At 36.4% G+C, this 17,972-nt stretch overlaps 1 protein-coding gene across 3 annotated transcripts in view; it reads left to right on the top strand.

Moving 5' to 3' along the window:
• AP3B1 (adaptor related protein complex 3 subunit beta 1) overlaps positions 1–17,972 on the top strand; it is a 146,338-nt gene that overhangs the window by 54,705 nt on the left and 73,661 nt on the right. For all 3 annotated transcript variants that reach the window (XR_011905958.1, XM_072359002.1, XM_072359001.1), the window contains exons 8-14: positions 1,648–1,809; positions 2,885–2,982; positions 5,274–5,328; positions 5,406–5,477; positions 8,603–8,665; positions 9,662–9,794; positions 12,840–12,949. Coding sequence is in view for 2 of the 3 variants with exons in the window: in XM_072359002.1 (XP_072215103.1) it covers positions 1,648–1,809; positions 2,885–2,982; positions 5,274–5,328; positions 5,406–5,477; positions 8,603–8,665; positions 9,662–9,794; positions 12,840–12,949 (693 nt within the window). In the remaining variant the exon portion in view is untranslated. The remainder of the gene's footprint in view (positions 1–1,647; positions 1,810–2,884; positions 2,983–5,273; positions 5,329–5,405; positions 5,478–8,602; positions 8,666–9,661; positions 9,795–12,839; positions 12,950–17,972) is intronic.

Raw genomic sequence — 17,972 nt, forward strand, 5'->3', positions numbered from 1 at the left:
AAAACATTGGTGTGTTATCGATGTTGGTCTTCTCTCTGAGCCAAAACAGAGCATCAAACCAGATACTGTTCAGAAAATAACTGTCCCAGCTGAAACCAGGACAAACCCAACAACAACAAAAACAAATCAACAAGAACCAAGTTCTTTTCTCTTGATACAGAGACTCTGAACTTTGATCAAGTAGAGTTCAATCAACTTCAGTATAAGAACTATTCTTCATAATCCTGTAACAAATAAAAACATGAAATTACAAGTGGAGATCTCATTGTGCTTTGCCAACTTTACATTAAAGCCTGTGAACATTAGAAATGGACTTGGTTAGCCGGAATATTTCCTCTTTCCATTTAAAACATTCATTTTTAAAGTGAAAAAGTACTTAGTTGTACTTAGTTTTACTTAGTGATCAGTGTCATAGTGTCACAGGTTTACCTGTGCCCGTGACAGGAGGCAGCCGCCCCATAGGGCCCCCGGCCCAAAAGGGAAGGGAAAAGGGGAATGGGAAAAGAGAACAGCAGTGGCAATCTAAGGAGGAAAGCTTATTTTACTAAATATGATAATGGAATACAAGATAACAGAATACAGTGCAATATGACTGGGGCTAATAAATCGAACAAAACAGAGAGAGAGAATCCCCAAAAACTGGGAGGCCTACTGTGATCTCTAGGCGACACGGCTGGAATGCTTCCCACTCTCCAAGAGTCCGAAAGAGAGAGAGCTCCAGCCTGGGAGCGAGATTATATATGTCCTCCTCCTGTGACTTATCTCTGGTCGTGAAGTCCTCTGGGATATGTAGTTTTCTTCTGAGAGCTGAGTATTTGGGACGCTGTTATTCCACGGAACTGGAGTATGAACTTTTAAATGATCCATACTGCACATGATGTTATGATGTGGAATATTGACAGCAATATTACAAAACCATGACACATAGTTGATATTATATATGTAGTTCGTTGTAGGCCATTGAGTACAAAGTTACTGGGTGGCAGCTAGGAAGTCTGAACATTATCCTCATTGCTTCCTATGTGTGCTGGGAGACAAGAGTACCCTCTTATGTAGTGTAGCTGTGTAAAATTGTGTAAATTTACTGTAAATCTTCGTCGTTCTGACATTTTGTTTTGATCTAATCCTTTCGGTGTTAATTAAATATATGCATAATGAAATAGTTGAAATCTGTTCTTTACTCATTTTTGATCCACAGCAGAAATCTTCAAAACAAAACAAAAACATCTAAATGTATCAGTATCACAGACTTTGATAAATGCTTTTTCTTTGTGGGGTTTTTGTTGCTTTTATTAAAGTGATGTCTGATAGCTTATCACTTAATTTAAACAGCTCAAGGATTTGTACTTTATTAGAGAAAACTGGAGATAGAAAATGTATTTTATTTTTCTTTTTCACAAAATTCCTTAATTGTTATCTTGTTTTTCTTTTGAGATTTATTGCTTTTGTAGATACTTTATATATTGCTAGAAAAGGAAGAATGCATAGAAATTGCGTTACTGCTTCCTTCCTTCCTTCCTTCTGTCCTTCCATCCTTCTGTCATTCCTTCCGTCCTTCCACATAGAATTGTGGCTCTGAATATTGCTTCTTCAATTAATACAATCTGTTGCATTCATGCATGTTTTTCATATTTTATCTTTTGGTAGGATGAGGACGTTGAAGAAGAATACAACGAAAACAATTTCTATGAATCTGATGAAGAACAGAAAGAAAAGGATCGGAAAGTTAAGAAGACCTACACTATGGACCCAGATCACAGGCTGCTGCTACGAAATACAAAGCCCTTGCTTCAAAGCCGAAATGCTGCTGTAAGACAAATTATTTCTTTAAATGCCCTCATAAAACGTTAAAATACTAAACATGTATGTTTCTAGAAGACATGAAACTTTGAAAATTCACATCTATTCCTCTTTAAGTCAAGCAGTAACCGCTATAGGAAAAGAATAGCTGTTCTTTCTTCTTTGAAATTAGCTTAACTTTTAAGTAAAACACCTAAATGGAATGTTGTGTTTGCTCAACTTTTACAACAGGCAAAATACTGGAGAAAATGTGAGAAAATTTGAGTTCAAGTTTTGGTGATAGAGATTCACAAGGAAAATTGTAGTTGCTATTGATTCATCAAATGATACTTTCCTTTGAGTGGACAGTTACATGTCTCAGTTCCTTGTCATGCCCAGCTACATTCTTTTACTTCGTAAAAGCTGCTTATCTTCCATAGTCCATAAATCACTTTCTTCATATTTGTTAAGTACAGTATTGATTCTAAGATTTGAGATCTTGAAGTTTACTTTATTAAAGTTAATTGAGGTGTTGAAATGCAGTTTATCAAATGAAATCTTGATTCTTTGAATTGCTGCGATTGCACCATTTTTTTAAAATGTTCACAGAATTTACCAGTAATTAAATAAATTGCTTTCTCTTTGACCTTAGATTTTCTAAGCTAAAGAACAAGTAATCTTGAACCAGTATTTAATAAAAATAAGAACACAAGACTTGTAGAAGTTTTTTTGAAAACTGAATCAAAACAAACCCACGGTATTTCCTCTTTAATTAGTAGATCTAATATTAGCATTATGGGGTTATTAACAATGACATCAGTATGATTACATCTGAATGAGTTACATTTCTTACTCTTTGTCCCTCTTTCTTTGTTCTGAATATTATACTATCTAGTAAATACTCAGAGGAATAACAGGTACTGAATAACTGTGACTGTTAGAAATAAAAATACCTTTCTCCCCCTGTTTCTCCCCCAGTCTTCTTTGCTGATTTCTTTGCACTTTGCGTACCTGGTAGGTCTGCAGGTGTGAACTAAATGTAATGTGTATGTATGAGTCAAAAGTTTTTGAGTTAATACGTTGTTTTGAACGTTCTTTTTTTTAGGTGGTAATGGCAGTTGCCCAGCTTTATTGGCATTTGGCACCAAAATCCGAAGCTGGCATTATTTCTAAGTCATTAGTGCGTTTACTCCGTAGTAATAGGTAGGTCCAATCAAATTGCCATCTGTATTTTTTTATGAGAGCTTTAGGTACATATGTTTTTAGTACATCCATGTTTAGTTGTAGTTTTATGTGTAAATACATAACTCCTATGCTACTAGTATTTTATTTTAAGATTGTCATGTAAAATTTTTGGTGAGTGAGAATCTTTATGTGTAACCCCATCATTTTCAGTATCACTTCCAGTGATCATGCATTGTCATAAGCATTTTATTCTTAATTATGACTGTCTTGCTGAGAAGAATCATGGCTGCCTAATGAACATTCAAAGAAAGATACTACTAACTTTTTGTGTTTGCTTTTTTGCTTTTTGTTGTGTGTTGTTTTTTTTTTCCCCAATTACTGGAAGTTAATGGAACTACAATTGTGTTGTAGTTTTGTCTTGTTGACAGAGAAACTGAGAGTCACTTGTTAAATTATTGTCTGGTACTTTTGAATCCTCTGTGTTTCCTTAGGACTTGGACAGCTTTTAAAGAACAGGTTTATATTTCATTCAGTATAACTAGAATTTTAACTTCACCATCTTCTGTGTACCATCTTTACATGTTCCATGTACCTCATAAACAGCCATTCTCCCTCCTGTTTATACGCTCCTTTCAAATATTGGAAGGCCACAATGAGGTCTCCCTGGAGTCTTCTCCAAGCTAAACAGGCTGAATCTTTATTCACACGAGAGGTGCTCCACCCCTCTTATCATCTTAGTGGCCTGCCTATGGACCTTTTCCAAGAGCTCCACATCCTCCATGTGCTGAGGGCCCCAGATCAGGATACAGTGCTCCAGATGGGGCCTTACAAGAGCTGCACAGAGGGGGACAATCACCTCCATCTCCGTTTGCATGTTGTTTACTTTTCATTTATACTCAGATTTCCTCAAATGAGAATTTTCCTCAAATGCTTTCTTCAAGTAGCACCTAAAATGACTTTAGTGTTCTGATTTTCGTATTGAATGACTTGGCAGTTCTCTGTCACCAGTCTGAGAGAAACATTTTTGCTATTAGAGCAACCTTGAAATAAGCTTTTGTTGATTGTCCTTAGCCAGTGGCCTTTAAATTAATGCCAGGCATGATAATAGTAATTAATGCCAAATATAGTTATAATCTAGCAAGGGTAGAAGGGAGTGTATAAACAGGAGGGGGAATGACTACTTATATGGTTTTATGGTGACAAGGGGTATGGTTTTAAACTGAGACAGGGGAGGTTTAGGTTAGATATTAGGAAGAAGGCTGGTGACACACTGGAACAGGTTGCCCAAGGAGGTTGTGGATGCGCCATCTCTGGACGCATTCAAGGCCAGGCTGGATGTGGCTCTGGGCAGCCTGGTCTGTTGGTTGGTGACCCTGCACATAGCAGGGGGGTTGAAACTTGATGATCATTGTGGTCCTTTTCAACTCAGGCCATTCTGTGATTCTGTGGAGGGCATATAAATACCTGGAAGAACATTTCATAGTGATTTCCAGTCATAGTTTATCACGTGACGCTGACTGTTTCCAAGTACTTCATAAGAATTACATAAAATTAAGTTTATAATATATTGTATACTTCTGCATTATTACCTGTATCTGTAAGCAACAAGTGTAACTACTGCAGGGCTATGACACAGTTTTGAATAAGAGGAGATAATGAATGTTTTCTTTATTAGGTTGTTATTGGCATCACAAGAGAATTTTAGCACTAGTTTTAAAAAATATGCATGTGAATTTCTACTTGGTCCTTAAGTGATTGGAAGGGGAATTTTAGTTTAAAATCTTCAGACAATGATCCAGATTTCTTTTTGCTTGCTCATAATGAAGGTTGTGAATGAATATATTGATCAAAATGTCCTCCTAGAACATTTTGTCTTTTTGCTTAGCATGTCACATAATTCTGTGGTCTACATGTTGTCAAGAGTTTGTAATGTAGGGTGTTGTTTTTTGGTATGTGAGTCTCTTAGCATGTATTCCATGTGACTGGCAAGCTAGGCCCTTTTTGAGCATTAACAGGAAATTTTTCAAGACAAAGGAATGCTAACCTAATTCTTACTGGTTGTTCAGGCATTAGTTGTCATTGTAACACAATAATTTGTACACTACAGATAGTAGTCCATGTCTTTTCAGTTCTCAGCTCATAGTGGACAAAATGTGTAGGTTTTGTGAACAATGTTTGGAGATGCCAGAATGTGAAACAAATAATCATCTCATAATGGTTGACAATTTCCAACTACTTTTTCTTTGTATGTTTGTGTCAAGTAATATATAATTCTACAGAATAACGTCTGTTTCTCTGTTCAATTCTAGGGAAGTGCAGTATATTGTTCTGCAAAATATTGCCACTATGTCAATTCAGAGAAAGGTAAACCATATTTATAATTTTTGAAAGTACATTATGTTGAACTCAGGCAAACTACTTACATATATCCTATTTTCCAGGGCATGTTTGAACCTTATCTGAAGAGTTTCTATGTTAGATCAACGGACCCAACAATGATTAAAACTCTGAAGGTGAGTTAAAATAAAAATCACCTGTATATTACTGGACAAATCACTGTTTGAAACAGAAAAGTAAAGTTTTCATGTGCTGCTATGACAGACATCATTCTGTGCTATTCAGTTCTTTCACTAAGTATAGAGTTGTTGCTTTTTATTTAAGTCCACAGATGTCCCTCAGGTGATCTGAGAATTCTTTTGTTATCAGACTAAAGGCAGCATGAGGACTGTATTTTCCACCATATCTTTTGGTACAATTCAGTAAAGAGCATTACTTTATTTATCTATTTATTTATTTTAATGTATGTAGTCATTAAAATATTTAGACTTTGATTGTTTTCCTAATAGGAAAAATCTCATGTAAAGAGAAGTGAAATCACACTGTTATTGATGCTATTTGGTTAAAAGGAGTTTAAATCTTTTTTACCAAAAGAAATTGAAGTCAAATATGGGACAGTGTCTGAGTAGCACATTCCCTTTGAGGTCAGCTTTCAGCATAAGTATGAGGGTTGCTCTGGAATTAATGCCTCCTATTCAGTGTTGCTGACACACAGCATCAGAGGTAGATGCCACTGGTTATGGCAGTAGTTCCCACCAGTATTCCATTGCATTATATTGCTGTGAGACAGATGGCAGCAGAGGGACAGTCTGACAAAATGGTGTCTGATGTGAAAGCACATATGAAGCAAAGATTTGTCATTGAATTCATCCATGCAGAAATAATGGCATCCACTGAATCACAGAACCACAGAATGGTGGGGTTTGGAAGGGAGCTCTGGAGACCATTGAGTCCAAGCCCCCTGCTAAAGCACATTCCCTACAGTAAGTTGTGAAGGTAGGCATCTAGATAGGTCTTGAATATCTCCAGAGAGGGAGACTCCACAACCTCTCATGGCAGCCTGTTCCAGTTCTCCAACATTCTCACAATAAAGAAGTTCTTCCTCGCATTTGTATAGAACTTCCTGTGTAGCAGTTTCTGCCTGATGCCCCTTCTACTATTGCTGCATGCCAATAAAAAGAGTTTGCCGCACCAACTTGACTCCCACACTTAAGGTATTTATTTGGTATGTAGTTATGAGATTTCCTCTCAGCCTTTCTTCATATGGGGGATCATCCAGGCTCCTAATCATCTTCGTTGTCCTCCTCTGGACTGTTTCTAGGAGACCTGTATTATTTGACATTCATCAACACTTGCTTAATATGTGTGGAGACCAAACAGTGGGTATCAGGGCAGAGAGCCTGTGGGTGGTGGCAGTGGCAGTGGGTCACCTCTGCTAGTGCAAATTGCTACAAGCATGTCATGCAGGCTCTTTTTCATCAGTGGTGAAAATGCACAACTAATAGTAATGATTCTTGAAAAACAGTGTATTGTAGCTGAGAATTTGCTCTTTCAGAAGTTGGTATTGTACTCCTTGCATCTGCTGTAGTATCCATGGAAATAAATAGGAGGCATTACTTTTGGAGTGACCTGTGTATTTTAGACTTTTCTCAGTGCCATATCTTAGTGCATATGTTAGGCTGTTTTAATCTTGTCTGTGTTCTTTGTCTTTAATAGATTTTAAGTCCTTGACAAAACAATGGTTAAGCATTTTCTACTGCTACGTGCCTCATGTTTTGTTTTAGTTTGCCACAGGCATTTCTGTTTAGGCACAGATTTCACGAAGAGATTTTTTATTGACATTTAGTCGTTTCTTTTTTAATGGATAATGCAGTAGAAAAAAGCTGGAGAAGGAGAAATTGTGCTCTCTTCTTTCTCTCCATCTCAATTCCTTATTGCTAACTGAAAATTCTATGTCAGGTTGAACTGTTGCATAGTTGAAAAATAACATACTTTAAAATATATATATATATATATATTTCTTTTGGCAATACTTAAGATATATAGAGACCTGGAATTCATCTACATTGCTTTGATTCATTCATTGTTACTTTTCAAAGATTAAGTTTGCTTTTTTGATCACTACTTAGCATTAAGCTGATGTTCTCAAGGAATTATCTCTTGTAACCACAAATCCTGTTACAATTTTTAGTAATTGGCTCACAGTCTATCATTCTCTGCAAGGTTTTCTCTCAGTTTTTCAACATCACTATGCATTCATCTGTGTCAAATTTCTCATTTTATGAACTAGTCATTTAATATTTTAAATTTTCAGTGCAGATTTTCTTAGTCAACCTTTGCCTACATTTTTTTTTGTCAAAAAAATTTCTGCTGTAATGTCAGCAGTAAACTGATGATTCCTATCTTCTTACCACTATGCTGAAAGCAAAAGTCAACTGAGTAAATTCCGGGATTCCACTGATAGCCTTCCTGTTCTGTAAAAATAATAATTTTTAGTCTGTTCCTGTCTTTCAATCAATTATTTGTACACTTTCATGTGGATTTGAGGTGAGAGGTCTCACCAAATGGCTCTTGAAATGCAGGATTATATCAAGTATATACCCTTAACCTTTGGCATCCAACTCAAAAAATACCAAGAAATTTGTGAGATGTGGCTTCCCTTTTCTTTTTCTTCAGTTTACTTCATTCAAATGTTATTGGAATTCTGCCTTCGAAGTTAGAACGTAGTGGGATCATAGTATTTTAATGATATGTGCCAGGTACTGTGTATCATCCTCTTGTTCACCAGGAGCAGGGTCTGATGCTGGTAATGTTAATTGAGATCTAAATATTCTTATGGATGTTAGATGTTTGTTTCTAAAGTTAAGTCTTTTACAACAGTTCATCTGAAAATAATGGACACTGCATTTATTTTCTCTAGCTGCAATTGTACTTTCCATTCTTTCTTCTTACAGCATTACATAGTTCTTATAAGCTAAATCCTGTGGCAAAAGATAAGAAATGGTACTGCCAGAGGTACTTCAGATCTATTCAATATGCTATGCAACACTGTAAAACTAGAGTTAGAAGATACATCACTGAACCCAGGAGTCCTGCTTTGAAAACCTTGCGTGTACTTGAAAGGAGAATGTTCCTCCTGAGTGCAATGCTGCTATTGGTTCATACTGAAAAGTGGTATACTCTATTTAGTTCTAAGTAGTGTGTTTAATAGTATTATCTTTTATGTGCAGAAGAAGTATTGTATGCATATGTTAATGCTTATATAATTTTTTAGGTTTTAATGTATATTCTTTTCTCTTAGCTCGAAATCATGACAAATTTAGCAAACGAAGCCAACATATCAACTCTGCTTCGAGAATTTCAGGTTTGTGCAAAAGTGTGTTCTTTGGAAAAGAAATGTCTCCTGTTGGCCAATTGCCATTGTTGGATGCTTTAAGTAGAGTCTTAGTCTTAACATTTTCAAGTTAAAGTCATTACAGTGTTCTTGGAATAGAAATTAAACTGTCTTGTATCATAATGGGTAATGGAACCTTTTATGTTTGAAAAGTTTCAGTGTGTTGTTTCTCACACCTCATAGCTTCCAAAAAAAAAAAAAAAAAAAAAAAAAAAAAAGAAAAAAAAAAGAAAACCACAAGAAAACAGAAAACCCCAAGAAACAAACAAACAAAAAACAAAATAAAAAAGTCAAGAAGAGCTCAAGCATTCCAAACTTTTTAAAGCATATTTTACTGACTTGCCTGATTCTTTAAATCACTAGAAAATAGAGCCTTAATTTTAGTATTATTTGGTCATTTGCATTAATTGCCAAGCCTTGTTTCTGTAAGTCACCTGTTAAAGTAGTATTACCTCCAATACATGTGTATGTATCAGCAAGGCGTTCTGCATTTGAAACGTGTGTGATGCAAGTGAAAGCGTGTGCTCTTCTTTCCTTTTGCAATATGACATCTAGTTTAATTGCTTCAGTTCTATGGCTGGTTATTTCTGAAATGTACTGATTCGTAGGTAGGTAGGTTATTCACAGTTTCACAGACGCTTCTGATTAAATGAACTGAAACTTATCTGAAGAGAAAGCTCATCAACTCCTCTAACCTTGCAAGCAAACTAATTGCTGTTTTTGGCTAATTGCCCCTGGCCCAGAGCTTCCTTGAAATCAGAGTTTCCCATGACCATGAGTGGCCAAAGCAGACAAGAAAATGTCTTCTGGAAGTGGTGGTGAACAAGTGAATGAGTAAAACCTCCTGTGCAAAGTAGCTTTCTAGATTGAATTTATTATATAGTCTATTTGTCTTATAAGGATAATATCATAAGTTTCCTGTTGATATAACTTGTGTATAAACTAATGAAAACCCTATTTTCTTAGACTTATGTGAAAAGCCAAGATAAACAGTTTGCTGCAGCTACAATTCAGGCAATAGGCAGATGTGCAACAAACATCACTGAAGTAACTGACACATGTCTTAACGGCCTCGTATGTCTGCTGTCCAGCAGGGATGGTAAGTGAAATGTTCTGTCTGAGTGGTGGATGGCTTGAAACCTTTTCTTAACAGGAATCTCTCAGAGTAGACAGTGTAATAACATGCATGAAAACTTGTATAAAATTTAACTCATGTGGCTGGGAAAAAATAGCAACTATGGTGTTTCTTGTGTGAAATACTTTAAAATTCCCCCATAATCACTGAATATTTGTTCTCCTATTTTTAGTGAAATTAATTCCTTGGTTTTTGTTTTTTGTTTTTTTCTCAGAATACTGTTCATTACTAAACTGTACTGTTGTGATCGTCAGATGATAGTAGAAATTTTCCTGTTCTGTGTCCAGTTGCATCAAAGCAGTTAGCCTGTAGAGGGTGCTGAAAGCTTGGAATGGATTTTTAGTGCATCAATACTTAGCTGGAAAAATATATTAAATAGTTCTAGTATAAGCAGTCCTAAATTTTGCTTGATTTTATTATTTAGCCTTCTGCTATTTTTTTTATAGTAACATGTAGTTGCAAGCCACTAAGGAATACGGCAAGAATCAGGTGAAGTCGAATAGGAGATATAGTAGCACTGTAAATCAATACCTGATGATATTGTATATTCTTACTAGTTACCAAGGAATATTACACAGAAGAAGGTCAATAAGAGAATCAGAAGATTATTGTAAAATGTGAAGTCGACATAGCTATTGCTAAATATCAGAAATAGTGTTGGCACAGACATAATCAAATATAATAATGTTAGGAAGGAGGAGAAGCATGATTTTGGGGATGGTGTAGATTAATCAGAATTGTACTCAGAACAGGGGTGTGACCTGCTCTGAGCTTTTACAAGCAGCATTAATTCCTCTTCATATTTACTGGACGTATTTTTCCTGGTAATCTTAAAAAGGCCTGTATTAGGTACAGTGCTTTGGTATAGTCCTACCAGTGTGACTCAGTGATGCATTCAGAGCTTTTTCTTGTTTGATTTATATACTACAAGCCCTCCTTCTCTTCTACTTCACCTTGGTTTAGAAATTTCTAAGGGGCCCCATTGTACTGCTTGATACTTTTTATCTATGTAACTTTAATTTCCTGTTGCTCTGGACCTTATGTCCCACCTTCTTGCTTTGTTGTTTTGTTTTCTTTTCTTTTCGCTGATAAGGAACTTAGATAAGAATAACACGTTTGTTTTTTATTTATTATAACTTCTCGCCATATGAGTTTCTTCAAAATAGCTTGTCATGTATTTCTGTACATTCTACATAAGTGTAGCGCATCTATGTTTGTACATGTATCTGCATGTATATAAAGATATGTCCCAACAAGATTACTCTTCTTGACTGATTCTAAGTAATAATCCAGAAAATATTTATGCAGATTTTGAAAGATCTTTTGAACCTGGCAGATAGCAAATTGTTTTACTGTAGATGAAGACTGAGGCAAAGAACTTTTTGAGTACCTCAGCCTTATCCATATCCATTGTAGCCGTTTCTCCCTTCTCACTTATGAGAGGAGCTGTGCTGTCCTTGGGCTTCTCTTCTGCCCATTGTACCTGTAGAACCCCTTCGTATTAATTTTCTCATCCCTCCTCACATTCAGTTCTATGTGCATCTTAACTTTCCTGAGCTCATTTCTGCCTGTCCAACTGGCTTCTATGTATTCTTCCCAGGCCCCCATCCCTGCTTCCACCACTTGCACTTTTCCTTCTTTTCCCTCAGTTTAGCTGCATGGTCCTTTCTCAGCCATGTCCATTTCCTGCCTCTTCTGTTTGATTTCTTGTTCTGAGGGATGGAGAGCTCTTGTGCTCCCACAAAAGTGTACTTAAAGAGCTGACAGATCTGTTCTGTTCCTTTGTCCCCAAGGACAGTTTCTCACAGGATCCCATCCCCTAATTCCTGAAACAACCAGAGGTTTGACAGAAGGTTATCCACATCAGGCTCCTAAATCTCCTGGATTGCATGTAACCCACCATGTTGCTTTCCTAGCAGATACACAGCTGGTTGAAATCACCCGTCAGGATGAGAGCCTGCAAGTGCAGGCAGCCTGTGGTAGACTCAGACCACCTGATGTTCTGTATTGGTCTGGTCCCTAATTTTAACCCATAAGGTCTCAACCTCATTGAGACTGTTTTTAGAGGCAGCGCTTTGCAATCAATCCACTTAACATAGGAAGGCAGCTCCCTAACCCCTCCTGCCCTACCTTTCCAATTCTAAAAAGCTTGTAGCCCTCAATCAAAGTGTTCCAGCTGTGTGATTTGTCCCACCATGTTTCCATGATAGCAGTTATCTCATAGTTTTCTATGTATATTATAGAACAAATAATAAACTATCACATAATATATATTAGGTCTCCACATTAAAGATGTTCCTAGGTTGACACCTCCTATGTTGCACTTACAGTTCGTCATGATCAATTCTACATTTTCAACAGGTGTTTTTAATAATGGTTTCATGTCCACCTCAGTTTTTTGGTTGCAATCTTACTTTACTTAACCATTTTTTTCCTCTGTTAAGTAATAAAAATGCTCAGTGGTGGAGGTCATCATACCAGTGACTCCCACTCCAAGTGACTGTGATACCATGTCAAATACAGGATGACACAAGAAGCTGCAAGCTATAATTTAAGGTTTATAGTGTAATGGTGCATATTCAGAGCTTTTGAATATCCCTCCCCCATCAAGAAGTTTGCTTTCTCAGTAATAATAATTTAAAAATGGAGATTTCTTCTGTTTAGTGCTTTTTCATAATTTCATCTTGACAAACATATTTTTCTTTCTGTTTGTCAATTTCAAAAGAAAAAATACAAACAGCTTTACTAAAAGGTAATTTCAGAGAAAATATGTGGTAGGGTGATATTTTTACATTTAGAACATGGCTCCGTCCTTTTTGCTGGTTACAACTTGATTCTAGAAGCCAAACTTCATATTACTTAGAGGAGTGGTTTACATCTTTGTTACCAAGCGTTCTGTCCTGCAAAACATATTTTGAAAGCCTATTGCATCTTTTACAATTCATTATTTATTACTTTCTCTTCTTCATAAATAGTTTTAAAAATAATAATTTGTTTTGTCTTAAACAGAAATTGTAGTTGCTGAAAGCGTTGTTGTCATTAAGAAGCTGCTGCAAACCCAGCCAGCACACCATGGTGAAATAATTAAGCATATGGCCAAACTCTTGGATAACATTACAGTGAGTATTTGTGTGTACTGCCTGATAGAGTGGTATTTTCTTTATTGATTGATAAAAATCAGACCATTCCTTTTGAATTTGGACTATGAATGGAAGTGGATATATAAGAGAAGTAGAAATAATTTAAATGTTTTACTTTACAAAGTATTATTTTACTAATTTTTAAGAAAGAGGAAATGGCATCAGTTTGAAACTTCAGAAGCTTCTTTGAAAAAAAAAAAATACTGAAATGCTGATAATTGCTAGTACCTTCAAGCCAGGATCAAATCTGTTTAGCTTCTAGAGCACAAATGGGTAAGTTGAAATGAAAATAAGGGCAAAATAACACTGATCTCTGCCTATTGTCCTAACAATCCTTTTGCATACCCACTGTTGTGGTTTAACCTGGCAGGCAGCTAAGCACCACACAGCTGTTCATTCACATTCTTCCCTTCTTCTTCCATCACTCTGCTGTGATAGGAGAGAGTACTGAAAAGTGCAAGAATGTGTGGGCTGAAGCAAGGACAGTTTAATAAGAAATAAAGGGAAAAATAAAAATGAAGCAAACAAATGTTGCAGTGTATCGTTTCTCACCACCAGTTGACCAATACCCAATAATTCCCTGAACAATGATATCCTCTCTGGCCAACTCCTCACAGTGTTACTACTAAGAATGATATCATATGGTATTTAGTATCCCTGCGGTCAGTTCAACTGCTGTTCTGGTTGTGTCCTCCTGCAGCATCCTTTGTAGCAGGGCTGTGTGAGACGCAGAATGGTTCTTGGTACAAGTGCTGCTCAGCAACAAGTAAAATACTGATTTTAGTATGTTACAGCAATATTTCCTTCACAAATCCAAACCACAGCACCATACCAGCTACCATGAAGAAAACTAACTTTGTCTCAGCTCAAAGCAGAACAATATCCACCCCTTATTCTATATAATTTACATCATGCTTAGGTCCCAGATTTTCTAATTAATTATCATCACCCTCTTAATCTTAGATATATACAGACAGGTGTCATTCCCTTTGTCTACAGACCATCCTTCTTAAAAGTCCATTGGGTTCTTCTAGTCCATAACTTTGGGCTACATCAGTCACATTAGACCTTCAGGGCTGGAGAGATGGTGTGTGGTGTTGAACTGTTGCATGCTGAAGCCAGCTCTGGTTCCAGTCAAAACTGTACCTTTCCCATTCCATCAGTTATGCACTTTGTTGTGCATTCCTCATTAATCTTTGTGACTTACTGTAATACCTTTGATATGGCATGAAGTAACTATAATAGCAATGACATATGGCATTATTTGTGAGGGATGCTCCAAAATGTTGGTTGAAGGGCAGTAGAGGTTGTGTCTTTCTGACAGTATTGCATTACATTTTGTTGCTATGTGATAGCAACAAAACAGTAGTGAGTAACCGCTGTTGGTGGAGATTTTTACACACACAGCATGCATGTTTATCACCAGTGAAAATGCATGGCTAATAGTGATGACTGCATTGAGAACTGGTTGAGAACTCAGTGTAGCTAAGAACTGGTTCTACCGCAGTGTCATCACTATTCTCATATGGTCCATGTTGTATTTCCACATTACCCACCAAGTACACCCAGTTCCTTGAACAAAAACAGTGCACTGGACAAGTATGCCTTCACCTAAATCAGGAATAACCCAGACTTTCTTTCCCAGAGCACTTTTATGTGCATTCCAGGAGCTTTCTTCCCTTTTCCAGTTTTAACTGGACAGGGTTACCTCCCATGGAAGACCCCCTACTGTTGACTAACAAGATAGCCTTTCCTAAATGTGTATCAGAATGTTGTGAGATCCCAGAAGACTTTGCTCTCAGTATAGCTGTTTGATTTTCCTGCATGCTGGTGCATGGTAGAGGATGTGATTTACATACTCAAAGCTACACCTTTTGGGCCTGGTGTTTAAAATTTTGTTTTTGGAAATGAGTCCCCATGATTGCTGAATTCTTTCAGGAATGTCATGTTGCCCTAAGATTTGCTTTTGAAGGCCCGTAGTAGTTTCATGTGGTGGCATAGAACACATTTCTAACACTTCTGTGGTTACTTCTACCATTGCTGCCTGTATTGTTTTCACCCTAAATTCAAAACACAGCCCCATACCAGCTATTATGGAGCCAGGACACTACCAAATCCCCTAAACTTTCCAAGGCACAAATGCACTGCTGAGTAAGCAATGAACTGCTTATTTAAGTCACACTCCTATCTTTTCTGTGTTTGAGATTCTCTGGCACTTAGCAGTAACATCTGTGTTACTATTACCTATCCTTTGACTAAATTGAAGTTAAGGTATATTGGTATTTACTAGTCAGACACTCCTTGCAGTCCCAGTTATTGATAAAACATTCATTGTTCTATTCTAAATTACAATGTAGGACTGAATATCATTAACTGCCTACTGCATCATATCCCAAGGACATCAAAATTTGATCTCTCAATTATTATTTTTCTATAGATGCCAAAAATGAGACAGTTCTGTTTCATATAATTACATGTTTATTGATGATTGAACAGTAAATAATTTCTAAATGAATGAATGAAAGAACCCCTCCCCTTGCCCACTGGCAGTGCTGGGTATAGATGGCCCTTTTGGCTGCTGGGATGTGTTGCTGTTCATTTGCTGTTGACCAAGATGCCCAAATCCATTTCAGCTGGGCTGCTTTCCAGCCTCACGTCCTGAGTCGAGAGATGAGATACTCAGGGCTGCCATATCTCAGATGTAGACTATAGCACTTTCTTTTGTTAGATTTCATGTGGTTTGTGTTTGACCAGCTCTCTAGTTGGTTAAGTAATATTTTTTCTGTCTTTTTCTCTTGGGAAAGTTTTTATGAGTGTGTTTTTAAATTTGAATGTAAGAGGCTGACATTACTTCCTTATGCAAAAGCATACCGCCATCTCAAAAGGACTCTTTTTATTTCAACGAAGGAGATGTAATCAAATATAATCTTAGGTGTGCTTGAAAGTAGCTAGTGGGTAGGGGACTGTGAGCAAAGAAATTCGTTGGTGCTGCTTAGAGTTTAATGCCAGTGTAATACTTTGAAACGGCAGAAAGAATGAACATATCTATAAGCAGTTAAAGACAAACATGTAAGGTAAAAATGAACTTGATTTTTCTACCATGTAAATGTAGGTAAATGGCGAAAACTTAGTCACTAAAATAAACAAATTTGGTGGAAACTGAATGAAGTTACATTTGGGGCTGGTGCATGAATTTATTGTGTTATTGTTACTATCAATTTCACTTTCATTTTCAGTGGCAAAGTGCCTAAAAATTTTCCATATCGATGTTTTGTTCAGGTTCTCCAACCTGCAATTTAATCATTCTTGTCTAAGATCTTCAGAAGCTGGACATTTCTTATATGTTAAAAAGAATGCTTATTTTTCTTTTTTAATTATTTTTATTTATTATTATCATTTTTAATGATATCACTTTTACTTTAGACTTGTGCCTCAGGTATGCCCAGGCAAAGGTCTGTTTGCTGTCCGTGTTGTCATGTTCAGTAATCCAAAAACTTTAAGTAACCTCGCTTTGTATTTTGTATCTTTTGACAAGCATTTTCTTCTTCTGTTTCTCTTTTCTGATTCCTATGGTTTTTGAAGTGAGGTAGCCAGAAGTTGCCCACAGTAATCAGAGTATAAAGAAATTTAATACAGTGACATAAATATATTGTTTATATTTTTTTATCTTGCTTCCACAGTGTTTTCTGCCTTATGATTTCTACTGAGCACTGAGTTAGTATTTCCAAAGAGCTATAGACTTGTTTGTAAACCAAAGATACTCTTCACTAGAAAAAGTTTGGACTCTTACCAGCATTTTGTAGGATTTTTTTTTCTAAAGTTCTAATATTAATGTACCAACGCTGCCTGTGTAAACCCTGCCCAATTCTTAAGTACCACTAATGACTCACCCACAACTCTTCAGGCTCCGTTTTAGTTTATGTTACCTTGAATAATTTACTGTCAGCAGATTTGTCAGCTTTCTAGCTACTCTTCTCACTAACTTGCAGATGTGTTGAGCACTTGTCTTCACTGATAGGGCCTTGGTGAACATCTGATGGTTGTAACTGTTCTTCTGTATTTTATATTTTCTAGTCCCTTTTTTACTCAGGGAAATACCTCCCGGCCTCATAAATGAGTGAGATTTACAAAGATGTTGTTGAGGGGCTATTTCAAAAGATTATAGAATATTCCTCTATCACATAACCATGATGTTTAGAAAATAGTTTCCTTTTGAAATGTGCATGATTCGGAATTTGTCTAAGAGCAAATACGGGCAGTTTTAACCTGAGTTAATTTTTAACATAGTTTGGTTAGACTAACTGAACCAGGTAAGCACAGGAGATGCTTTCTTTTGTATCTTTTCTTTCTACTGACATTGCCAGATCAAAATTAACCCTATTTCTAATTCCACTTGCTATCTGTTTGAATATCAACTTGTTTTCTGGCAACTGTACATAACCAGCACTGGTGATTTTAAGTTGTGATTTAGCCTCATATATTTTGTAGTAAGAACTGAATAACAAGAGCTTTATGAAATGTGCTGTTTAGAGTGATCTGTAAAACCTTTGTAGATGTTTTTCTCTAATTGCTGTAAGTACCTAGAATCTTACTTTGAAGGGAATTAGCATGGATGGTTTCTTGTCTTGATGTTGTGCTTTTTGTTGTTTTTTTTTAAACAATATATATATATACACTTAAAAACAACAACAACAACAACAAAAAACAACAAACAACTATCTATTTGTTTTCTTCCAGACAGATAATGGGTTAAAATGGCTGTAGAAACTGCTTTTTTGTACTACAGCTTCAGAAGTGCACTTAACGACTTGCTCAGGGCGTATAGAATAAAACATAAGGCAAAGTGATTTGCCATCATGTTTGCTTTTGAGAACAATACGGAGCAGGGCTGAATAATGAAAGTATTATTTCCAGCATTTTTTGTTGCTTCAAGGTCCCTACTTATACTAAACTGGAAAAGGCAATGAAGGTCTAGAAGTGGCTTCATTTCTTGTTTGCTGTT

This window comes from Excalfactoria chinensis, chromosome Z, assembly GCF_039878825.1.
Source record: "Excalfactoria chinensis isolate bCotChi1 chromosome Z, bCotChi1.hap2, whole genome shotgun sequence".
Taxonomy (NCBI): Eukaryota; Metazoa; Chordata; class Aves; order Galliformes; family Phasianidae; genus Excalfactoria; species Excalfactoria chinensis.